Source organism: Dendrobates tinctorius, unplaced genomic scaffold (assembly GCF_039654945.1).
Source record: "Dendrobates tinctorius isolate UK_male_01 unplaced genomic scaffold, ASM3965494v1 ptg000152l, whole genome shotgun sequence".
In the NCBI taxonomy this organism is placed as follows: Eukaryota; Metazoa; Chordata; class Amphibia; order Anura; family Dendrobatidae; genus Dendrobates; species Dendrobates tinctorius.
In genome coordinates this window covers 5,967,544-5,987,403 of record NW_027361819.1, presented here as the reverse complement: position 1 = coordinate 5,987,403, position 19,860 = coordinate 5,967,544, and the positions used below count along the sequence as shown (strand labels likewise).

Sequence of the window (19,860 nt, the reverse complement as noted above, 5' to 3'; positions counted from 1 at the left end):
ATCCAGGTATTGACATACATGTTGTTTAATAATTTGTTCAAAGATCTTTCCTGGTATAGAAGTCAGACTCACCGGCCTATAGTTGCCTGGGTCCACCTTCTTCCCCTTTTTGAAGATAGGAACAACATTTGCTCTTCTCCAGTCTTCTGGCACTTCTCCTGTTCTCCAAGAATTTTCAAAGATTATGGAGAGGGGTTCAAAAATTTCTTCTGCTATCTCCTTCAGTACTCTGGGGTGTAATTCATCTGGACCTGGAGACTTGAATTCATTTAGGTTAACTAAGTGTTTCCTCACTATCTTTCTGTTTATAGATATCCTGGATTCTTCTATTCCCTTAATAGGACAGTGAATAACAGTTGATGTTGCATTTCCTTTCTGAGAGAAAACAGATGCAAAATAGGAATTTAAAAGTTCAGCCTTCTCAACATCCTGTCTTACCATTTCATCATTTTCATCCTGTAAAAATCCTATAGCATCTTTGACTTTTCTTTTACTTTTGACATATCCCCAAAATCCTTTATTATTGCTTTTGACATCTCTTGCAAGCCTCAGTTCATTTTCAGCTTTAGCTAATCTGAATTGTGCCCTGCAGGTTCTGCAGACAGCATTATATTCTTCTTTAGATATGCCTCCCTCTTTCCATTTTATAAACATTTTTTTCTTCCTTTTTAGCATGTGCTTAAGTTCTGTGTTCATCCATCCTGGTTTCCTTAAATGCTTCCTATTCTTCCCTCTTTTCGGAATTGTTAACAACTGTGCTTTGAGAATTTCATTTTTCAAGATTTCCCATCCTTCCTGGACATTTTTGTCTTTAAGGATATCCAGCCATTGGATCCCTCCAATTCTCTTTCTGAATCCCTTAAAATCTGCCTTTCTGAAATCTAACCTTGACGTCTGAGTCTTCACAGGTCTTCCACCTCTAGTTATCCAAAATTCTAAAATAGCATGGTCGCTACCTCCTAGGGTCCCAGCCACTTTTACCTCCTCAACCATTTCCTCCCTGTTTATAAGGATTAGATCCAAGGTAGCAGTTCCCCTTGTTTTCTCCCTTACCTTTTGGAAGATAAAGTTGTCAGCAAGAGAGGATAAGAATTTTCTTGACCTGTTAGTTTTGCCTGAGAGAGATTCCCAACAAATGTCTGGATAGTTGAAATCTCCCATGACAACTATGTCATATTTTTTGGAGAACTTGGCCATCTGATGCATAAAGAGTTCATCTATATCTTCGGCTTGCACAGGCGGCCTGTAGTAAATGCCTACAATGGTGTCCTTTCCATTGTTCTGTCCTTGTATTCTTACCCAAACAGTTTCCACAGAACTCCCAGTCTCTGAAGCTTCAATCTCTGTGCAGATATACGCGTTTCGAACATACAATGTGACACCCCCTCCTCGTTTATCAAGTCTGTTTCTTGCAAATAAGTTGTATCCTTCTAGTCTTGTATTCCAATCATGTGTATTGTCCCACCAAGTTTCAGTGATTCCAATTACATCATATTTCTTTTCCTGTGTTAGTAGTTCCAATTCTCCTTGTTTGTTGCCCATGCTTTGTGCATTAGTATAGAGACATTTTAGTTTGTGATTGGTTTCTCTTTCTCCAATATTTTTATTAATTAGATTCTTTCGTCTTTGTTCTTCCTTTCCACTTCTAATAGCAGAGTTCTCAATAGCATTTGTCAGGTGTATGGCTTTTTCTGGTCTTTTGCTTCCCTTCCCATGTTGGGGAAATTGCACAACAAATTTTGGGATCCATTTTCTCCTATTACTCTTGTAAAAATAAAAAAAATTGGGGCTAAAAGATCATTTTTGTGGAAAAAAAATAGATTTTTTTTATTTTCACTACTTATTATAATTTTCTGTGAGGCACCTGGAGGTTCATGATGCTCACCACATAACTAAATAAACTCCTTGGGGAATCTAGTTTCCAAAAACGGGGTCATTTATGGGGGATTTCAACTGTTTAGTTACATTAAGGGCTCTCCAAACGTGACATGGGGTCTGCAATTGATTCCAGACAATTTTACGTCCAAAATGTTACACGTTGCTCCTTCCCTTTCAAAACCTGACGTGCGTCCAAGCAGTGTTTTTTCCTTCACTTATGGGGTGTCTGCATACTCAGGAAAAATTGTACAATTTTTGGCATCCATTTTCTCCTGTTACCATTGTGAAAGTTACAAAATTGAGGTCTAAAGTTACATTTTTGTTGAAAAAAAAGCTAAATGCACATTTTTTCCATCCACATTCCATTTATTCCTTTGAAGCCCCGAAAGGGTTCATAAACTTTTTTAATGTTGTTTTGAGGACTTTTGAGAGGTGCAGTTTTTAGAATACTGTCATTTTTGGGTATTTTCTGTCATATAGGCACCTCAAAGTCACTTCAAATGTGATGGGGTCCTTAAAAAAATGGTTTAGTAAGATTTGTTTTAACCCTTATAACTTCCTAACAAAAAATATGTTTAAAAAATTGTGCTGATGTAAAGTAGACATGTGGGAAATGTTGTTTATTAACTATTTTGTGTGTATGACATAACTCTCGAATTTAAAGGCGTAAACATTAGAAGTTTGAAAATTGCTAAACTTTTCACCAAATTTCCATTTTTTTCATAAATAAACACAAGTCGTATTGAAGAAATGTTACCACCATCATGAAGTACAATATGTCACAAGAAAACAGTCTCAGAATCAGTGGGATCTGTTGAAGTGTTGCTCATAAAGTGAAATTTATCAGAACTGTAAAATTTGGCCTAGTCATGATGGGGAAAACAGGCTTCGGGACTGAAGGGGTTAAAAATAGAGTTGAGTGACTTTTGGTTTTTTAGGGTCGCGTTTCGTTTCGTGAAACCCGACTTTCCGAAAAGTCGGGTAGAGCAAGATTGTCCGATTATAGGGAAAAGTCGGGGTCGTCCCAAAACACGAAACCCAATGTAAGTCAATGGGGAATAAAAGTCGGCAGTGAGAGGACAGGAAACACACCAACAGTGCCCATTTGAATGCCAAAAGCATCAATTCTTCTTACTTAAGCTTGTCAACCTTAATTAACTTCATAATACAAGTTCCGCACTGAAAAATGGGGGTTATTTGGCTAAAGTTGTAGGGGGGGAGGGCTGGCTCCAGGTTTTCATGTGCCCTGGGCGAAAGAGCGCCCCTTTAACACATACCACAACTCATCATGCTCCGATACGGCAGAGAAATAGCGGTATAGTACAATGAAAAATACTTCACTTTTTACATCTCATGACAAGGCCCATCTATTTCTCCATACAGAATTATTGGTCCCATATAATGTTTGAAACAGTATATGATGAGCTCCACATAATGCTACAGTATATGTTGGTCCCCATGGATGAAGCTCCACTGTCTTATGGGCCCAAATAATGCTCCAAACATAATGGGCCCCATTTCTAATGCTCTAGTGTATAATGGGCCCTGTAAATGTTGCTCCAATGTCTGATGTCCACCTTTGGAATGTTCCAGTGTATGGTGGGCCCCATCTATCATTCTCCAGAGTATAGTGCTCCCCAAAAATTGCTGTCCCAACATTGAAAACAATCAAATAAGTCTCCTCGCTAGGGAATCCCTGTACTAGTCTGGACTCCTCGTCGTTCCCATCTTCCATCTCACTGCACAGTATTTCAACCTTGCAAGTGCTGTGATCCTGAGCAAGCAGGGGGGGCCCACTCGTTGGCGACGGCACTGGAACAGGGCCCCTGATAGTACGGTGGTGTGTCTGATGGCGGGTGGGCCGAACCTGCACTTTCATCTGCAGCTTCCTCTTTGTCACCGTGTAAGATGGAACTGTATATGGGAAGGGTAACCTGAGTTTCATCAGGGTCAGATTCAGGCCGTGTAGCGTGCGAGGGGAATGTAGTGGTCTGGGTCAATATACCAGCAGATTCATCGAGCAGTGGCTGGGCATCAGTGCCCTTGTGTCGCCCCCAGGAGTACGGTCGCCACAGTGGCATTACCTTCCCCCTAGGGAGTGTGATGTCATGCTTGGGAGCAACGAAGGATCTCTCTAGCAGGTTAACTGATTGGGCGGCGTTATTCCCATGAGTCATGACCCTCCAAACAGCGTTCATGAAGTCAAAGTGTTTGTTTTACGTGGGCAGTATGGTTGCAAAGCTGAACCTTAAAGGAATGTCCAGAAGGGCACCACCAGGAGTGGAGCCTATGGTTTAATTCGACTCCACCTGGGAAACCTCAACCATGCAAGCTACAGAACAGATGCACACATTGCAAGCTTAATTCCATTAACGAACGAGACTCCGTCATGCCCCGCGGTCCGAGTCTGGCTTACTAGAGGGACACGTGAGGCTCTGGCACATGAGATTGGCCAATAACTGGTGTGTCATGCCCTTACATGTCCGTGGCTGCATGTGAGCTACACTGAAAAGGCCAGCGTTTGTCGCTTACAGGTGCAGATAACCCGCTGAACAACGTTAGTGATGGGGATCTGTGATTACAATTATTACCCGCGAACGATGATTTCCCAGTAAGTGCAGGTCAACCGCAGTTCCGGAATTAGGCCTAACCGTCATTCCTGAAAAAATGAAAAACTTACGTGTGCAAACCACAGGTGCTGTAGCTTGCTTAACAGCTCACCATCTGTTCTCAGGCCCAGTATGGATTACACGTGATTGCACAAAGGTGAGAAAGGGTACCGTATCCCCGGATAACATGTATAGATAGCATAGTGTACACATTCAAAATATAGGTCTATACATCAGGAGGCAGGCTCAGACAGTGTCAGGCCCAGTATGGATTGCACGTGATTGCACAAAGGTGAGAAAGGGCTCCGTATCCCCAGATAACATGTATGGATAGCGTACACATTCAAAATATATGTCTATACATCAGGAGGCAGGATCAGAGGGTGTCAGGCCCAGTATGGATTGCACGTGATTGCACAAAGGTGAGAAAGGGTTCCGTATCCCCAGATAACATGTATGGATAGCGTACACATTCAAAATATATGTCTATACATCAGGAGGCAGGCTCAGACGGTGTCAGGCCCAGTATGGATTGCACGTGATTGCACAAAGGTGAGAAAGGGTTCCGTATCCCCAGATAACATGTATGGATAGCGTACACATTCAAAATATATGTCTATACATCAGGAGGCAGGCTCAGACGGTGTCAGGCCCAGTATGGATTGCACGTGATTGCACAAAGGTGAGAAAGGGTTCCGTATCCCCAGATAACATGTATGGATAGCGTACACATTCAAAATATATGTCTATACATCAGGAGGCAGGCTCAAACGGTGTCAGGCCCAGTATGGATTTGACGGCCCAGACTACACAGCGGAGGAGCAGGGAGAGGTAAAGATTGCAAATGCTGGGGCCCTGCCCAAGCAAGGGGGGCCCACTCGTGGGCGTCGGTACTGGCACTGGGCCCCTCATAGTACGGCGGTGTGTCTGACGGCGGGTGTGCACCACCACTGTCAGAGACACTTGATTGCACTATGAGGGACCCTGTGCCAGTGCCCGCGCCCAAGAGTCGGCCTACCCACCTGTCCAGGGCAACGTCACTCGCACGGTGTCGTGCGCTAGGTGGTGACCCCGGCCATGGGGGGGAGGCAGCACAGTTAGGGAGTTTTAGAAAGTGGCATATGTTGATGTTGGACATTCAGCTGATGCAAAAGGTGAAATAGGTCAAGTCCCAGGAAGAGGTGGACCAAAGCAAGCCATTTTTCTGTCACCCTATGTGTCATCAGGGGAAGGTGGGACAAAATCCTTGGAAACCCATGCGTGGTTCATTTTAATGAAGGTTAGATCATCCACATTTTGGGTTGACAGACGGGTCCTTTTTTCTGTCAGGATTGATCCAGCTGCACTGAAGACTCTTTCCGATAGCACACTTGCAGCTGGGCAAGCGAGCTCCTGTACGGCATATTGTGCCAATTCAGGCCAGGTGTCCAGTTTAGCGGCCCAATAGTCAAAGGGGAATGACCTGTGTGGGAGAACATCGATATGGGAGGAAAAGTAGTTTGTAACCATAGTTGACAACTGCTGTCTCCTGTCACTTTCCATCGATGCAGTATTACCAGTTGTGTGAGCGGTACTTGAAAAATCAGTCCACAACATTGTCATGAAACCCCTGTCTCCAATGCCACTTCTGCTGTGTGCACCACGAACACCTCTGCCAAGCTGACCCCGGCCCGTACGGCTCGTGTGAGAACCATCACCGCTGCTGTGTGCTGGGAATGCCTCAAGCAACCGATTTACCAGAGTTGCTTGTTTATTAGCCAATATTAGGTCAAGGTTCTCCTGTGGCATGATGTTTTGTAATTTGCCTTTATAGCGTGGATCCAGGATGCTGGCCAACCAGTAGTCGTCATCATTCATCATTTTGGCAATGCGGGGGTCCCTTTTTAGGATCTGCAAGGCATAATCTGACATGTGGGCCAATGTTCCCGGTGTCAATGATGCACTGCGAGTGCTGGTTGGAGGAGCACTTTCTGGCAAATCCACATCCCTCCAGTCACGCACAAACCCTGTACCAGACCTTGCCACGCCAACATTTTCACTTGCCCCATGAGATGCATCCTCCTCCCCTAAGTAATCATCCCCATCATCCTCCTCCTCCTCTTCTTCCGCCACCTCGTCCAGGAGAGGTCCCTGAGCAGACAATGGCTGAATGTCATCAAGGATTCCCTCCTCCTCCTCATCAACATTAGCTGCAGAAGCCTGCTCCTTAAGGTGCGTCAAAGTTTGCATGAGCAGACGCATAAGTGGGATGCTCATGCTTAGGATGGCGTCGTCTGCACTTACCAGCTGTGTACATTCCTCAAAACACTGAAGGACTTTACAGAGGTCTTTCAGCTTCGACCACTGCACACCTGACAACTCCATGTCTGCTCTCAAAGTGCCTGGCCGTGTATCCTCCCACAAATGCATTATGGCCTGCCTCTGCTCGCACAGCCGCTCCACCATGTGCAGGGTGGAGTTCCACCTTGTTGCAATGTCGATAATGAGGCGGTGGTTGGGAAGGTGGAGCAATCGCTGCAGCTTCTGCATACGAACGGAGTGTACAGGCGACCGGCGGATGTGCGCGCACAGTCTTCGCACCTTCTGGAGCAGGGCTGTTAACTCCGGATAATTTTTGAGGAAGCACTGCACCACCAGGTTCAAGGTGTGAGCCAAGCAAGGTATGTGTCTGAGTTTTGAAAGGGCTATGGCTGCCACAAAACTACGGCCGTTATCACTAACTACCTTGCCTGCCTCAAGATGTACACTGCCCAGCCATGACTCAGTTTGTCGCTGAAAGTACTCGGCCAGCACCTCGGCGGTGTGTCTGTCGCCCAAACACATCATCTGCAACACAGCCTGCTGACGCTTTCCACTAGCTGCTCGATAGGGGGACACCTCGTGTGCAACAGTGGCAGCTGCAGATGGAGTGCTCGTACGACTGCGCTCTGTGGACGAGCTTTCGCTTCTGGAGGAGGAGGAGGAGGAGGAGGGTCGAACGCCTACAGCCAACTGTTTCATATACCGTGGGCTAGGCAGCACTGTCTCACCACCGCTGTCCCCTGTGGACCCTGCATTCACCACATTAACCCAGTGCGCAGTGATGGACACGTAACGGCCCTGGCCATGGCGACTGGACCATGCATCAGTTGTGAGGTGCACCTTTCCGCTCACTGACTGCTTGAGTGCATGGACAATGCGGTCTTTCACATGATGGTGGAGGGCTGGGATGGCTTTGCGAGAGAAGTGGCGACTGGGTAGGTCATAGCGTGGTTACTGCATAGGCCATGAGTTCGCGGAAAGCTGCGCTTTCCACCAACCGAAAGGGCATCATCTCAAACGAGATTAGTTTGGCAATGTGGGCGTTCAAACCCAGTGTACGCGGATGAGAGACTGAGTACTTTCTTGACCTACTCATAGTGTCTGGGAGGGTGAGCTGGACTTGAGAGCTGCATATGGTGGAAGTAGCGGTGGACAGGGCGGACTGAGAGAGGGTTGATGATGGTGATGGAGTTGGTGTTCTTTCTGATGGCCTAGAATCAGTCTTTCGTTGATATAACAGTGGGATTCCCTGAATGCTGTGGCCTTGCAACGACACCTCAACATTTGCTGCTGTGCTAACCGGTGGGCTTACAGTGGGGGAAACAATGTAGCGTTGCTGACTACCTTCGTTGTGATCAGTTGCACATGTGGCACTTGAGGTTTGGTGTTGTGTCCACGCTTGCAAGTGCATGCTGGTTAAATGTCTAAGCATGCAACTGGCATTCAAATTTTTCAGATTTTTCCCTCGGCTAAAGGTCTTTGCGCACTTCTTACAGATAACCTTGGCCTGATCATGAGGATTTTGTTCAAAAAAGTGCCACACTGCACTCTTCCTACTTTGGCAGACATTTTGCGGCCTAGCACGCTGTGATGTTTTGACCCTCTGGACAAGCTGTCCAGCAACTCTTTTGATGTTTGGAACCTGTCTTTGGAGTGCTCCGGGCCTGCCGGATAACAGCTGTTGCGATGTCGATGTCTGCTGTGGATGCTCCTCATCTGAGCTATTGGAAGCAGCACCCTCTTCCCCCAATGGATGCCAATCTGGGTCAACAACTGGGTCATCCATCACCTCTTCAATGTCATGTGCACCTTCCTCTGTGTCACCGTGTATGGTGGTATAGTGTGCGGGAAGGGGCACCTGAGTCTCATCAGGGTCAGAATCTGGCTCTGTACACTGAGAGGACAATGTAGTGCTCTGAGTGAATGTACCAGCAGAATCATCCATCAGCGGCTGTGCATCAGTGCACTCCATGTCAGATTCATCTTGGCCTGGGTAATTCACCATTTCACTTGATAATCCAGGCATGGTATGTGAAAACAGCTCCATGGAGTAATCAGTAGTATGGCCTGCGTCATCCTTCAATCTTGGTTGGGGTGAAGGACACAAGGAAAGGTGTGGTTCATGAACATGAGCCTCCAATGACGACTCAGTGCTTTTACTTTTTACAACTGAAGAAGAGGAGGCGATAGAGCTGGAGGCTGAGTCAGCAATGTAAGACAAAACTTTTTCCTGATGCTCTGGCTTTAAAAGCGGTTTGCCAACTCCTAGAAAACTAAGCCTTCGAAGCCTTATGGAGCCAGACGATGACGCAGGCTCAACACCTCCTGCATTCGGTCCTATTTTGCTCTTGCCACTATCATCAGATCCACCACCAACACCATCATTACCAGCTGGCAACCCCCGCCCAATTCCACGGCCTCTTCCACCAGCCTTCCTCATTTTTGGTAAAAATGTAGACAAAATCCAACAAACTATATAGCAATGTAAAACAAGGTACAAGCTGTCTATAGGACAGGGGAGATTTTGAATTTCTTCTCACACTAGTGGACACTGGACACTTTTGGATTGTGTGAGGCCCAATGAATATCTGAGCGCTATGTGACAGGCTCGATGGCACTGCTGTGACCAAAGTGACTAGAGGATAAGTGAGATTTTGAATTTCTTCTCACACTAGTGGACACTGGACACTTTTGGATTGTGTGAGGCCCAATGAATATCTGAGCGCTATGTGACAGGCTCGATGGCACTGCTGTGACCAAAGTGACTAGAGGATAAGTGAGATTTTGAATTTCTTCTCACACTAGTGGACACTGGACACTTTTGGATTGTGTGAGGCCCAATGAATATCTGAGCGCTATGTGACAGGCTCGATGGCACAGCTGTGACCAAAGTGACTAGAGGTTAAGTGAGATTTTGAATTTCAGCAGACACTTGTGGACACTGGACACTTTTGGATTGTGTGAGGCCCAATGAATATCTGAGCGCTATGTGACAGGCTCGATGGCACTGCTGTGACCAAAGTGACTAGAGGATAAGTGAGATTTTGAATTTCTTCTCACACTTGTGGACACTGGACACTTTTGGATTGTGTGAGGCCCAATGAATATCTGAGCGCTATGTGACAGGCTCGATGGCACTGCTGTGACCAAAGTGACTAGAGGATAAGTGAGATTTTGAATTTCTTCTCACACTAGTGGACACTGGACACTTTTGGATTGTGTGAGGCCCAATGAATATCTGAGCGCTATGTGACAGGCTCGATGGCACAGCTGTGACCAAAGTGACTAGAGGATAAGTGAGATTTTGAATTTCTTCTCACACTAGTGGACACTGGACACTTTTGGATTGTGTGAGGCCCAATGAATATCTGAGTGCTATGACAGGCTCGATGGCACTGCTGTGAGCAAAGTGACTAGAGGATAAGTGAGATTTTGAATTTCTTCTCACACTAGTGGACACTGGACACTTTTGGATTGTGTGAGGCCCAATGAATATCTGAGCGCTATGTGACAGGCTCAATGGCACAGCTGTGACCAAAGTGACTAGAGGATAAGTGAGATTTTGAATTTCTTCTCACACTAGTGGACACTGGACACTTTTGGATTGTGTGAGGCCCAATGAATATCTGAGCGCTATGTGACAGGCTCGATGGCACAGCTGTGACCAAAGTGACTAGAGGATAAGTGAGATTTTGAATTTCTTCTCACACTAGTGGACACTGGACACTTTTGGATTGTGTGAGGCCCAATGAATATCTGAGCGCTATGTGACAGGCTCAATGGCACAGCTGTGACCAAAGTGACTAGAGGATAAGTGAGATTTTGAATTTCTTCTCACACTAGTGGACACTGGACACTTTTGGATTGTGTGAGGCCCAATGAATATCTGAGCGCTATGTGACAGGCTCGATGGCACAGCTGTGACCAAAGTGACTAGAGGATAAGGGAGATTTTGAATTTCTGCAGACACTTGTGGACACTGGACACTTTTGGATTGTGTGAGGCCGACTGATATCTGAGCGCTATGTCACAGGCTCGATGGCACAGCTGTGACAAAAGTGACTAGAGGATAAGGGAGATTGGATTGCTTTTAAAAAAGCAGTTTGCAGAGCAGTGGGTAAACAGCAATGCCAGCCTGTCAGGAAGCCTTAAAAGGCAACCCAACAACCAACACCACTGATACACCACAATATAGCCTCCCCTTGCACTGCACACACAGTGACTGGTGTGTTGTGCAGGCCAAATCGCTAGCAGCAGAAGCAGTTTTTTTGTCTTCTTCCCTGCCTAACGCTCTCCCTACAGAATCAGCAGCAACCTCTCCCTATACTGAGATCGGCAGAAGTAAGATGGCGGTCGGCGTGCACGCCCTTTTATACCCCCTGTGACGCCCACCAAAGCAAGCCAATCACTTGCATGCCCTTCTGAAAGATGGTGGTGACCCGTGCCTATGTCATCACGTTGCCCACAGTGTCCGTGGATCCTGATTGGCTGAAAAAGAGCGCAAAACAAACTTTTGAAACGCGACTTTGGCGCGTAAGTCGCCGACCTCGTGGCCGACCTCATCCTAGGGTCGGGTTTCGTTTCATGAAACCCGACTTTGCCAAAAGTCGGCGAATTTTGAAATTTTTCAACCCGTTTCGCTCAACTCTAGTTAAAAATGACACCCCTTAAAGTGCTCAAAACCTCAATTATGAAGTTGTTTTACCCTTTAGGGTCCCATCATGTAATAACATTATTATCCTGGCACGTCAGGGGCTCTTCTAGTGGGTCATGGCATCTGCAAACCATATCGGTAAAATCTCCACAATATAGTGATCCTTCCCTTCTGAGCTTTACACTGTGCTTGAAAAGTATTTCTTGTTTACACGTAAGGTATTGGCATACTCAGGAGAAATTTGTACAACACACTAAGGTTCATTTTTCCTATTAGCCCTTAGAAAAATAAAAAAAATTGAGGGTAAAACAACATTTTAGTGGTAAAAATGTAATTTATTCTTTCTTCACCGCCCAACAGTGTAAATATCTGACAATATAATCACTGCCCCCCAAAATAAATTCATTGGAGAGTGTATTTTGTTAAATGAGGTCATATATAGGGGGGTTTCTGCTGTTCTGGCTCTTCAGAGGCTCTGCCAATGTGACATGACACCCTCAAACCATTCCAGCAAAATCTGAATTCCAATATGGCGCCTCTTCCCTTCTGAGCTTTTCACTGTGCCTCAAAAGTAGTTTTCGATCACAAATAGGGCAACGGCGTACTTAGGAGAAATTGCACAACAAATTTTGGGGTCTATTTTCTCCTGTTATCCTTTTGAAAACAAAACAAAATGGGGGCTAACAAACAACAGTTTTGTGGAAAAAAATGTTTTTCCGTTTTGACAGATCAATTTTGTGAAATTCTGTGAAGCACCTGGGGGTTTAAGGTGCTCACCACACAGCTAGATAAATTCCTTGCGGGGTCGTTTCCCAAATGGGGTCACTTGTGGGGCTTTTCCACTGCTAAGGCACATAATGGGCACTCCAAGTAACACATGATGCCTGCACACAATTGCATCAAAGTCTGCTTTCCAAAATGTCACTCCTCCTTTTCTGAGCCCTGCCGTGCACCAAAACCAGTAGTTTTCTGGCACATACGATGCATAGGCGTATTAAGGAGAAATTGCACAACAATTTGCATGGTGAAATTTCTTCTGTTACCCTTGTGAAAATAATAAAAATTTGGGCTGAAAAAAATTGTGTTATAAAAATGTGATTTTCTTTTACTTTCCCAATTCAATGTAATAAACTTCTGTGAAGCACCTGGTGGTTCAAGGTAATCACCACACATTTAGATACATTCCTCGAGAGGTATAGTTTCCAAAATGTGGTCATTTGTGGAGGGTTTTCACTGTTTAGGCACATTAAGGGCTCTCCGAAAGGGACATGGAGTCCATTAATGATTCCATCAAATTTTGCGTTCAAAAAGTCAAAACGCTACTCCTTCCCTTCTGAGCCTTGCTGTGAGCCCAAACAGTACTTTTCCCCCACATATGAGGCTTCTGCATACTCAAAAATTACACAATTTTTCATGTCCATTTTCTCCTGTTTTCCTTGGAAAAATAAAGAAATTGGGTCTGAAGTATATATTTTTTTTTAAAAAAAAAGCTAAATGTTCATTTTTTCCTTCCACATTCCATTAGTTCCTGTGATGCACCTGGAGTTAATGAACTTCATGAATGTGGTTTGAGTACCTTGAGGGGTGCAGTTTTTAGAACGGTGTCACTTTGGGGCATTTTCTATCATATAGACCCCTCAAAGTGACTTCAAATGTGACGTGGTTCCTATAAAAAATGGTTTTGTAAATTTTGTTGGAAAAATGAAAAATTGCTGGTCAATTTTTAACCCTTCTAACTTCCTAACAAAAAAAATTGTTTCAGAGTGCGCTGATGTAAAGTAGACATGTGTGAAAAGTTATTTATTAACTATTTAGTGTGACATATATCTGATTTAAAGGCATAAAAAAATTAAAGTTTGAAAATAGCAACATTTTCAAAATGTAAAAAAATTTCCTTTTTTCACAAATAAATGCAAGTCATAGCAAAGAAATAAATTTTACTACTATCAAGCAAAATATGTCACAAAAAAATCTCAGGATCAGTGAGATCAGTTGGAAGCATTCCAGAGTTATTACCTCATAAAGTGACAGTGGTCAGAATTGTAAAGCTTGTCCTGGTCATGAAGGTGCAAACAACCTTGGGAAAAAAAGGGTTTAAAACAAAATATTGGGTGCATTAAAATTAAAGATACTCCATTTTTCCATTCTTCTTTATTGCTATCTGGTGTCAAGGAAGGATCAGGAAGATACCATACACAATGACAATCCCTCATTCATTAAGTAATATTTCAACCCTTTTGTGTGTGGGGGGATGAGAAACTGCAATTTATTCAAATTTTGGTACCTTTCAACAATAAAATGCTATGATTTTCATAAATAGTGAAGGTTTTGCAAGGTTTTTTTTTTTGCTTTTTTATAAAACTTGACAGCATGTAATAATGTGTGCTGGGTCACAGAATCAGTATATTAGACCTATACACCTGTGCAGCCATATAAATATTAGAATTATCAAAAAATGTATAATTAACAGAACTTTACATTTTCTTATTACAGGAGGCTCATCTACACTTTCAGACACACTGGAGCATCTAGGAATCAGAAAATATGCAACATCTAAGTTTACAATCAGTGACATTTTGGATATCGGGCCAGACACCATGAAGGATATTAGATGTAATACCGTTGAAGATATTCCATTGTATTTTTTACAAAAGATCATGGCCCTTAATCCATCAGCAAGAAGCACGACTTTAGAGGAAGCAGAAGATCATGAAAAGTTGTGTAGAAACAATAGTGACTTTCTGCTTGATGAAGACACTGCACAAGTTCCAATCCACCCACTGGATGTTGTGTGCGCCATTTTGTATTGTTCCGATAGCTTTTTACAACAAGAGATAATGTTAAAGATGTCCATGTGCCAGTTTGCTGTTCCCTTGCTGCTCCCATGTGGTGATGGGAAGACATTTACCTTCTTGCTTTGGGCCATGAGAGACATTGTAAAACGATGGAGACCACAAGCATTAGCAGAAAACAGAGGTTTTAGAGAAGACAATTTGGTGAACATTAGTGCGCCGGTGTTCTCTTTTGTGAGACTGGGGGATTGCAGTGTATCAAAATCTAAATTTCTTAACAGCATTCTGAATCAGGGACAAGCACACTATGACCACTTTGTGAATCCAGACATGGAAAGTGGGAATGCTCAGAAAACACTCTCATGTGGCTTAGTTGAAATATTTTACTTTTTTCCTGGTGCGTCAAATTCTTTTCCAGAACCTTTTGCGGTTAGCAATTTACATGGAGACATTACTTACAACAGAAAACAATTTACCTTTTTAACAGAAGTGTCATCAGCTGTATTTATTTTTTGCAGAGAACTTACAGATAACAATGTCAAGTTTCTGTCAGAATATCAGAGTAAAGATGTCACTTTTTACCTAATCACTGAGAGGCAAGTTGACAAACACATTGAGGACATGATCAATACATTCCAGAATTGTAAAATTCTAAACGGCAGGAATACAGCAGATTTGATCAAGAAACTGCAGAGATACATTGAAAACTTTACAAAAAGACAGTCTCATCATTTGAGCCTGATTGATATGTCACACACAGCTCATCAACTTGGCATAGAAGTAGATGAATTTAATGTGAAATGCCAAGAAGCTAAAAAGCACGCTCAGTCAATCACTCAGGAAATAAAGAATGTGGCAGACTATAAAAGCAGAAGATTAAAACTACAGGGGGAGCTGTGGAAGAAATTGTCAAAAACGGAGAAAGAAATCTGCCGAATGAAAGACCAGGGTAAAATGAAGAGTACGGACTACAAGAACAAATTGTTGACGCAATGCAAAGAGATACAAGAAAAGCAATATCACAGTGAAGTCTCCAGTGATGTCCACACATTCATCGAGGTGCTGACAAAATCTAATGTAGTAGAAAGACGTTATTTTTTTAAATGGATGAAACTCTTCCTTGATGGCATTGCTAGAACGAATCTATCAATTCTACGTGAGGAATTTAAAAAGAAAATCACCAACCAAACATCAAATGAGCCTGAACTAAAATACTTAGGTCAGAAAATTTCTGAGAGTTCTTTAGGGTTGGAACATTTTCTACGAGAGATGAGTCAGATTTATGAGGCTGAGTGCTCTGTGGTCAAACAAGGAAAAGTATCACCAAATCGAAGGCAATTCAATAATCTCCCAGGAATAGCAGCAGAACTGTTGTTGGATGGGTTCCCATTGGAGCTCATTGATGGAGATGCCTCCAACATTCCCTTACAGTGGATAACTGATGTCCTGACTGAGCTGGATAAGAAGACTGGAGGACATTGCAGGATGAGGGTGATAACTGTGCTGGGGGTGCAAAGTTCAGGGAAGTCCACCCTCCTGAACACCATGTTTGGTCTACAGTTCCCTGTGGCGAGTGGACGATGCACACGAGGAGCCTTCATGACTCTCATTAAAGTGAAGGAGAAATTCCCTAAGGTATTTGGCTGTGAATTTATTTTGGTGATTGACACTGAGGGGTTAAAAACCCCTGAACAAGAATCTTTAGCTGACAATTATGAGCATGACAATGAGTTGGCCACACTTGTGGTTGGGTTGAGTGACATCACTCTCGTTAACATATCTATGGAAAATGTATCAGATATGAAAGACACCTTACAGGTTGTGGTCCATGCATTTCTTAGAATGAATGAAGTTGGAAAAAGACCCAAATGTCACTTTATACATCAGAATGTGCCGGATGTTTCTGCTGATTATAATAATATGACTGCACGAACAAAGCTTCTAAAAGATTTGAATGAAATGACCATTAAAGCAGCAGAAATGGAAAAAAGGTCAAAACTGCTGAAGTTTACAGATATTATTGACTATAATCCAGAAACTAACACCTGCTACATTCCTAACCTTTTCCTCGGTGCACCACCAATGGCATCAATTAGTTCTGGATACAGCGAAAACATTTTTGATTTAAAAACAAAACTCCTTGAATCTCTACAACAGTCAGGATCTCCTGCTCCTCAGAAGTTAAACACATTTCATGAATGGATTCGGAGTTTATGGATGGCTGTGAAATATGAAACGTTCATTTTCAATTTCAGGAATATTCTAGTGGCAGAAGCATATGATAAACTGTTAACAAGATATTCAGAACTAGAATGGAACTTCAAAAAACATGTTCAGCTGTGGTTGGTGGAGCAAGAAAATATAATTAAGAATCAATTACAAAATAACACTGCGATAGAAGAAATAGAGAAATCTGTTAAGACTTCAGGAGAACAAATGTTAGACAAGGAACAAGCACAATTCATCCAGGAATTGGAAAGTATATTTAGCAGTGGGCAGAATAATGTTCACCTTGTAGAAAGACATAAGGAAGAGTTCATTGGCTATTCCAAATTTCTTACACGGGATCTTAGTGTTCTTATTTTAACAAAATTTTGGGAAACTGTTCAAATACACAACAGAACATGTGAAGTACGAAAGATGCAAAGTGGTATCCATGAGATCATTGCAGACAGAATCTGCAGGTATTTGAAAACAACTGAGAGAAAGCCAAAAAATCTGACTGATGATCATCTGAAGGAAGAATATGAAATTATTTGGGGAAATATATTGTCCAGTTTACAAGTACGTCAAGTGGAGAAGCGAAACATAGAGAGTGAAATGCTAGAACAACTCAAAAGGGAGATGAGAAAAAAAGGTCCTGCAGTAAACCAAATACTGCAGAATGTAAGGTCTCTAGCAGGATATGGGCAGGGATCATTTAAAGTGGAAAAGTCTTACATTGATCACAATGTATGGAGTAAACTTAAAGAGATCTTCACAAAAGATTGCTTTATAAAGCTAAAGGATGTAGCCATGTCAATCACAAACAAATGCCAAGATTATGTCATGAATATATTAACTTTAAATGATGATTATAATGAAATTTATAGCCATAAATTAATGACCATGATAAATCACAGCTTGAATGAGAAAGAGGTGACAAAGCTTCATCCCAATATTCAGTTTGAGGTGTACCTAATGTTACATGTTTTGGGGAGAGCCGTCCCTCACTTTCAGAAGATGCATGATAACTATTGCTCGAAAAATGATCCAAACAATTTTCTAAAAAATTTGAAAGCGCGATATTTTTCAATATTTAAAAGCAAATTCCAACCCAAGGATGAATCAAAACCAAGAGCTAAAAGCTTCTGCCAGCAAACTCTTAAGCCTGCAATGAAAGTGCACATCTACAAGAACATTGGGAGAAAAATTGTAGATTCCATTTTGAGCAGCATGGATGGAGTCATGTTCAAGAATCCAAAGTATTTCCAGTTTAATGTCCTAAAGGAACTACTGGAAATGAAAAATTTTCACAACTATGCCAAATACATTAATGAACACGAAATGTACATAAGAAACTGGATTTCGGAATATGTATTAAAGAGGTATGAAGATTCTTCCAAATTACACCTACTGATTCAGGATCTTATCTCTTCAATTTGCAAAAAAATTAAATTTGCTTTAAAAGATCCATATGTAAAAAAAAGTCCAGATATATTAACATTTTTTGACAGATTTTCCAAAATTTTGAGCAATTATTTGGTGATAACACAAAATGACATAAAACTTGTGTCTTTCCAAAATACTGTGAACATCCCTCAGTTTTCCAGTGATGTGGAAGTGTTTCTCAATGAGTTGGAAGAAGAATTTGTGTCAGATATGAAATCTGTAAACATTGAATCACTTCTCAATGTAAAATTCACTCCTCGAGAAGAATTGTTCAAGATTGTGATTGGATGTGGCAAGAAATGTCCATTTTGCAGAGCTCCCTGTGAGTCTGGAGGCTTTAATCACAGGGAACATTTTGCATCAGCTCATCGACCAAAGGGACTGGCTCAATATACTTGGTCAGACTGCAACACTCTCTGTAACTCCATCTGCACCACCGATGTCCTGTCCAATGACATGTTCATAAATCCAGACACAGGAGGAGACAGGTGCTATTACAAAGAATATCGAAGAATCTATCCAGAATGGAGAATTCAACCTGATACAAGTATTCGAGCTTCAGACTACTGGAAATTTGTTCTCAGGGAGTTCAATGCCCAATTTGCTGATCTCTATTCTGCCGAGCCAGCAGAAATCCCAGATGAGTGGAAGACAATTACTCAAGATCAGGCTCTCTGCAGTTTGAAAGAAGCTTACAATATTTAGTTCAAATTAAGACAGAATACGGTGTAGCTATGTGATGAGAAGTTACATGTATGAAACTGGTTTTAAAAAATGTATGTTAATTGTTCATTAATTTCAAGATGTATTCAAAATGGAATAATGTAACATATTTGCCATACATGAAAGTCTATTTGTGAATAAAAAGACACTTTTATTGGCTCTAGTAAAATGCAAAAAAAGTACATGCTATTATTTGATATTACTTGAGTACAGTGTTTCCCAAAGCCCAGTTAACATGACCCCCCACAGGTCTTGTTTTCAGGATTTCCATAGTATTGTACAGGTGAGAAAATTCCTGATGTCTTGATTATACTTCCATCACCTGTGCAACACAAAGGAAAACCTGAAAACATGACTTGATGAGGACTCTCAGTACTGGAGATTGGTAGACCCTGCTATAGTAAAAAAGATACTTGTATAGTCTGGGTAATACACATTGAGCAGGGTCACCGAGAACATTGAGACCATTTGATCAATACATGTTATAATAAATAAATGATTAACATTTAATGAAAAATTGATTTCTTGTATTATTTTTAAAGCTAACCACAAACAGAAAAAAATTATTAATTACCAATTCCAGTCACGGACTCCACTACATGCAGTTCTACACAATCTTTATTCAAAAATAAGACAAGGAGTTGAATAGAAACAAGACAAAGTTATTATTTCACAATACTACAAAATAGCAAGATTTTTCCTGTTTGAATCCTCAGCCAAAAGATTTCAGAAGACAGGACCATACAGTGGCTTGCGAAAGGATTCACCCCTTGGCTTTTTACCTATTTTGTTACATTACATGTGTTTACAAAAATATTTAATTAGATTTGTGTGTGAGCACTAAATATTCTAAGCTGGTGACATGAAGTGAGATAAAGATAGGCCTAAATTAAATTTATAGGATCAAATAACTAAAAATTGGAGAGTACAGATGTATTCACCCCTTTTATGATGAAGCCCCCACCAATTTCTGGTGCAAGCAATTCCCTTCATATGTCATGTGCTTACTGACAGGACATCCCCCTGTGTGCAATCTAAGTGTCACATGTCTATCAGTATATACACTTTACCTTCTCTGAAAGGCCACAGAGGCTGCAACACCATTAACAAAAGGCACCACTAACCAAACAACACCATGAAGACCAAGGAGGTCTCCAATCAATACCATGAAGACCAAGGAGATCTCCAAACAACACCATGAAGACCAAGGAGATCTCCAAACAAGTCACGGACAAAGTTTTTGAGAAGTACA

General features: G+C 42.2%; 2 protein-coding genes across 4 annotated transcripts in view; one reads left to right on the top strand and one right to left on the bottom strand.

The window, feature by feature from the left end:
* LOC141050828 (up-regulator of cell proliferation-like) overlaps positions 1-19,129 on the top strand; it is a 55,442-nt gene extending 36,313 nt beyond the window's left edge. For both annotated transcript variants that reach the window (XM_073547498.1, XM_073547499.1), the window contains one exon: positions 13,936-19,129. In XM_073547498.1, coding sequence (XP_073403599.1) covers positions 13,936-18,590 — 4,655 coding nt within the window. In that variant the 3' untranslated portion in view covers positions 18,591-19,129. The remainder of the gene's footprint in view (positions 1-13,935) is intronic.
* LOC141050831 (interferon-induced very large GTPase 1-like) overlaps positions 1-19,860 on the bottom strand; it is a 178,833-nt gene that overhangs the window by 109,576 nt on the left and 49,397 nt on the right. The window lies entirely within an intron of this gene.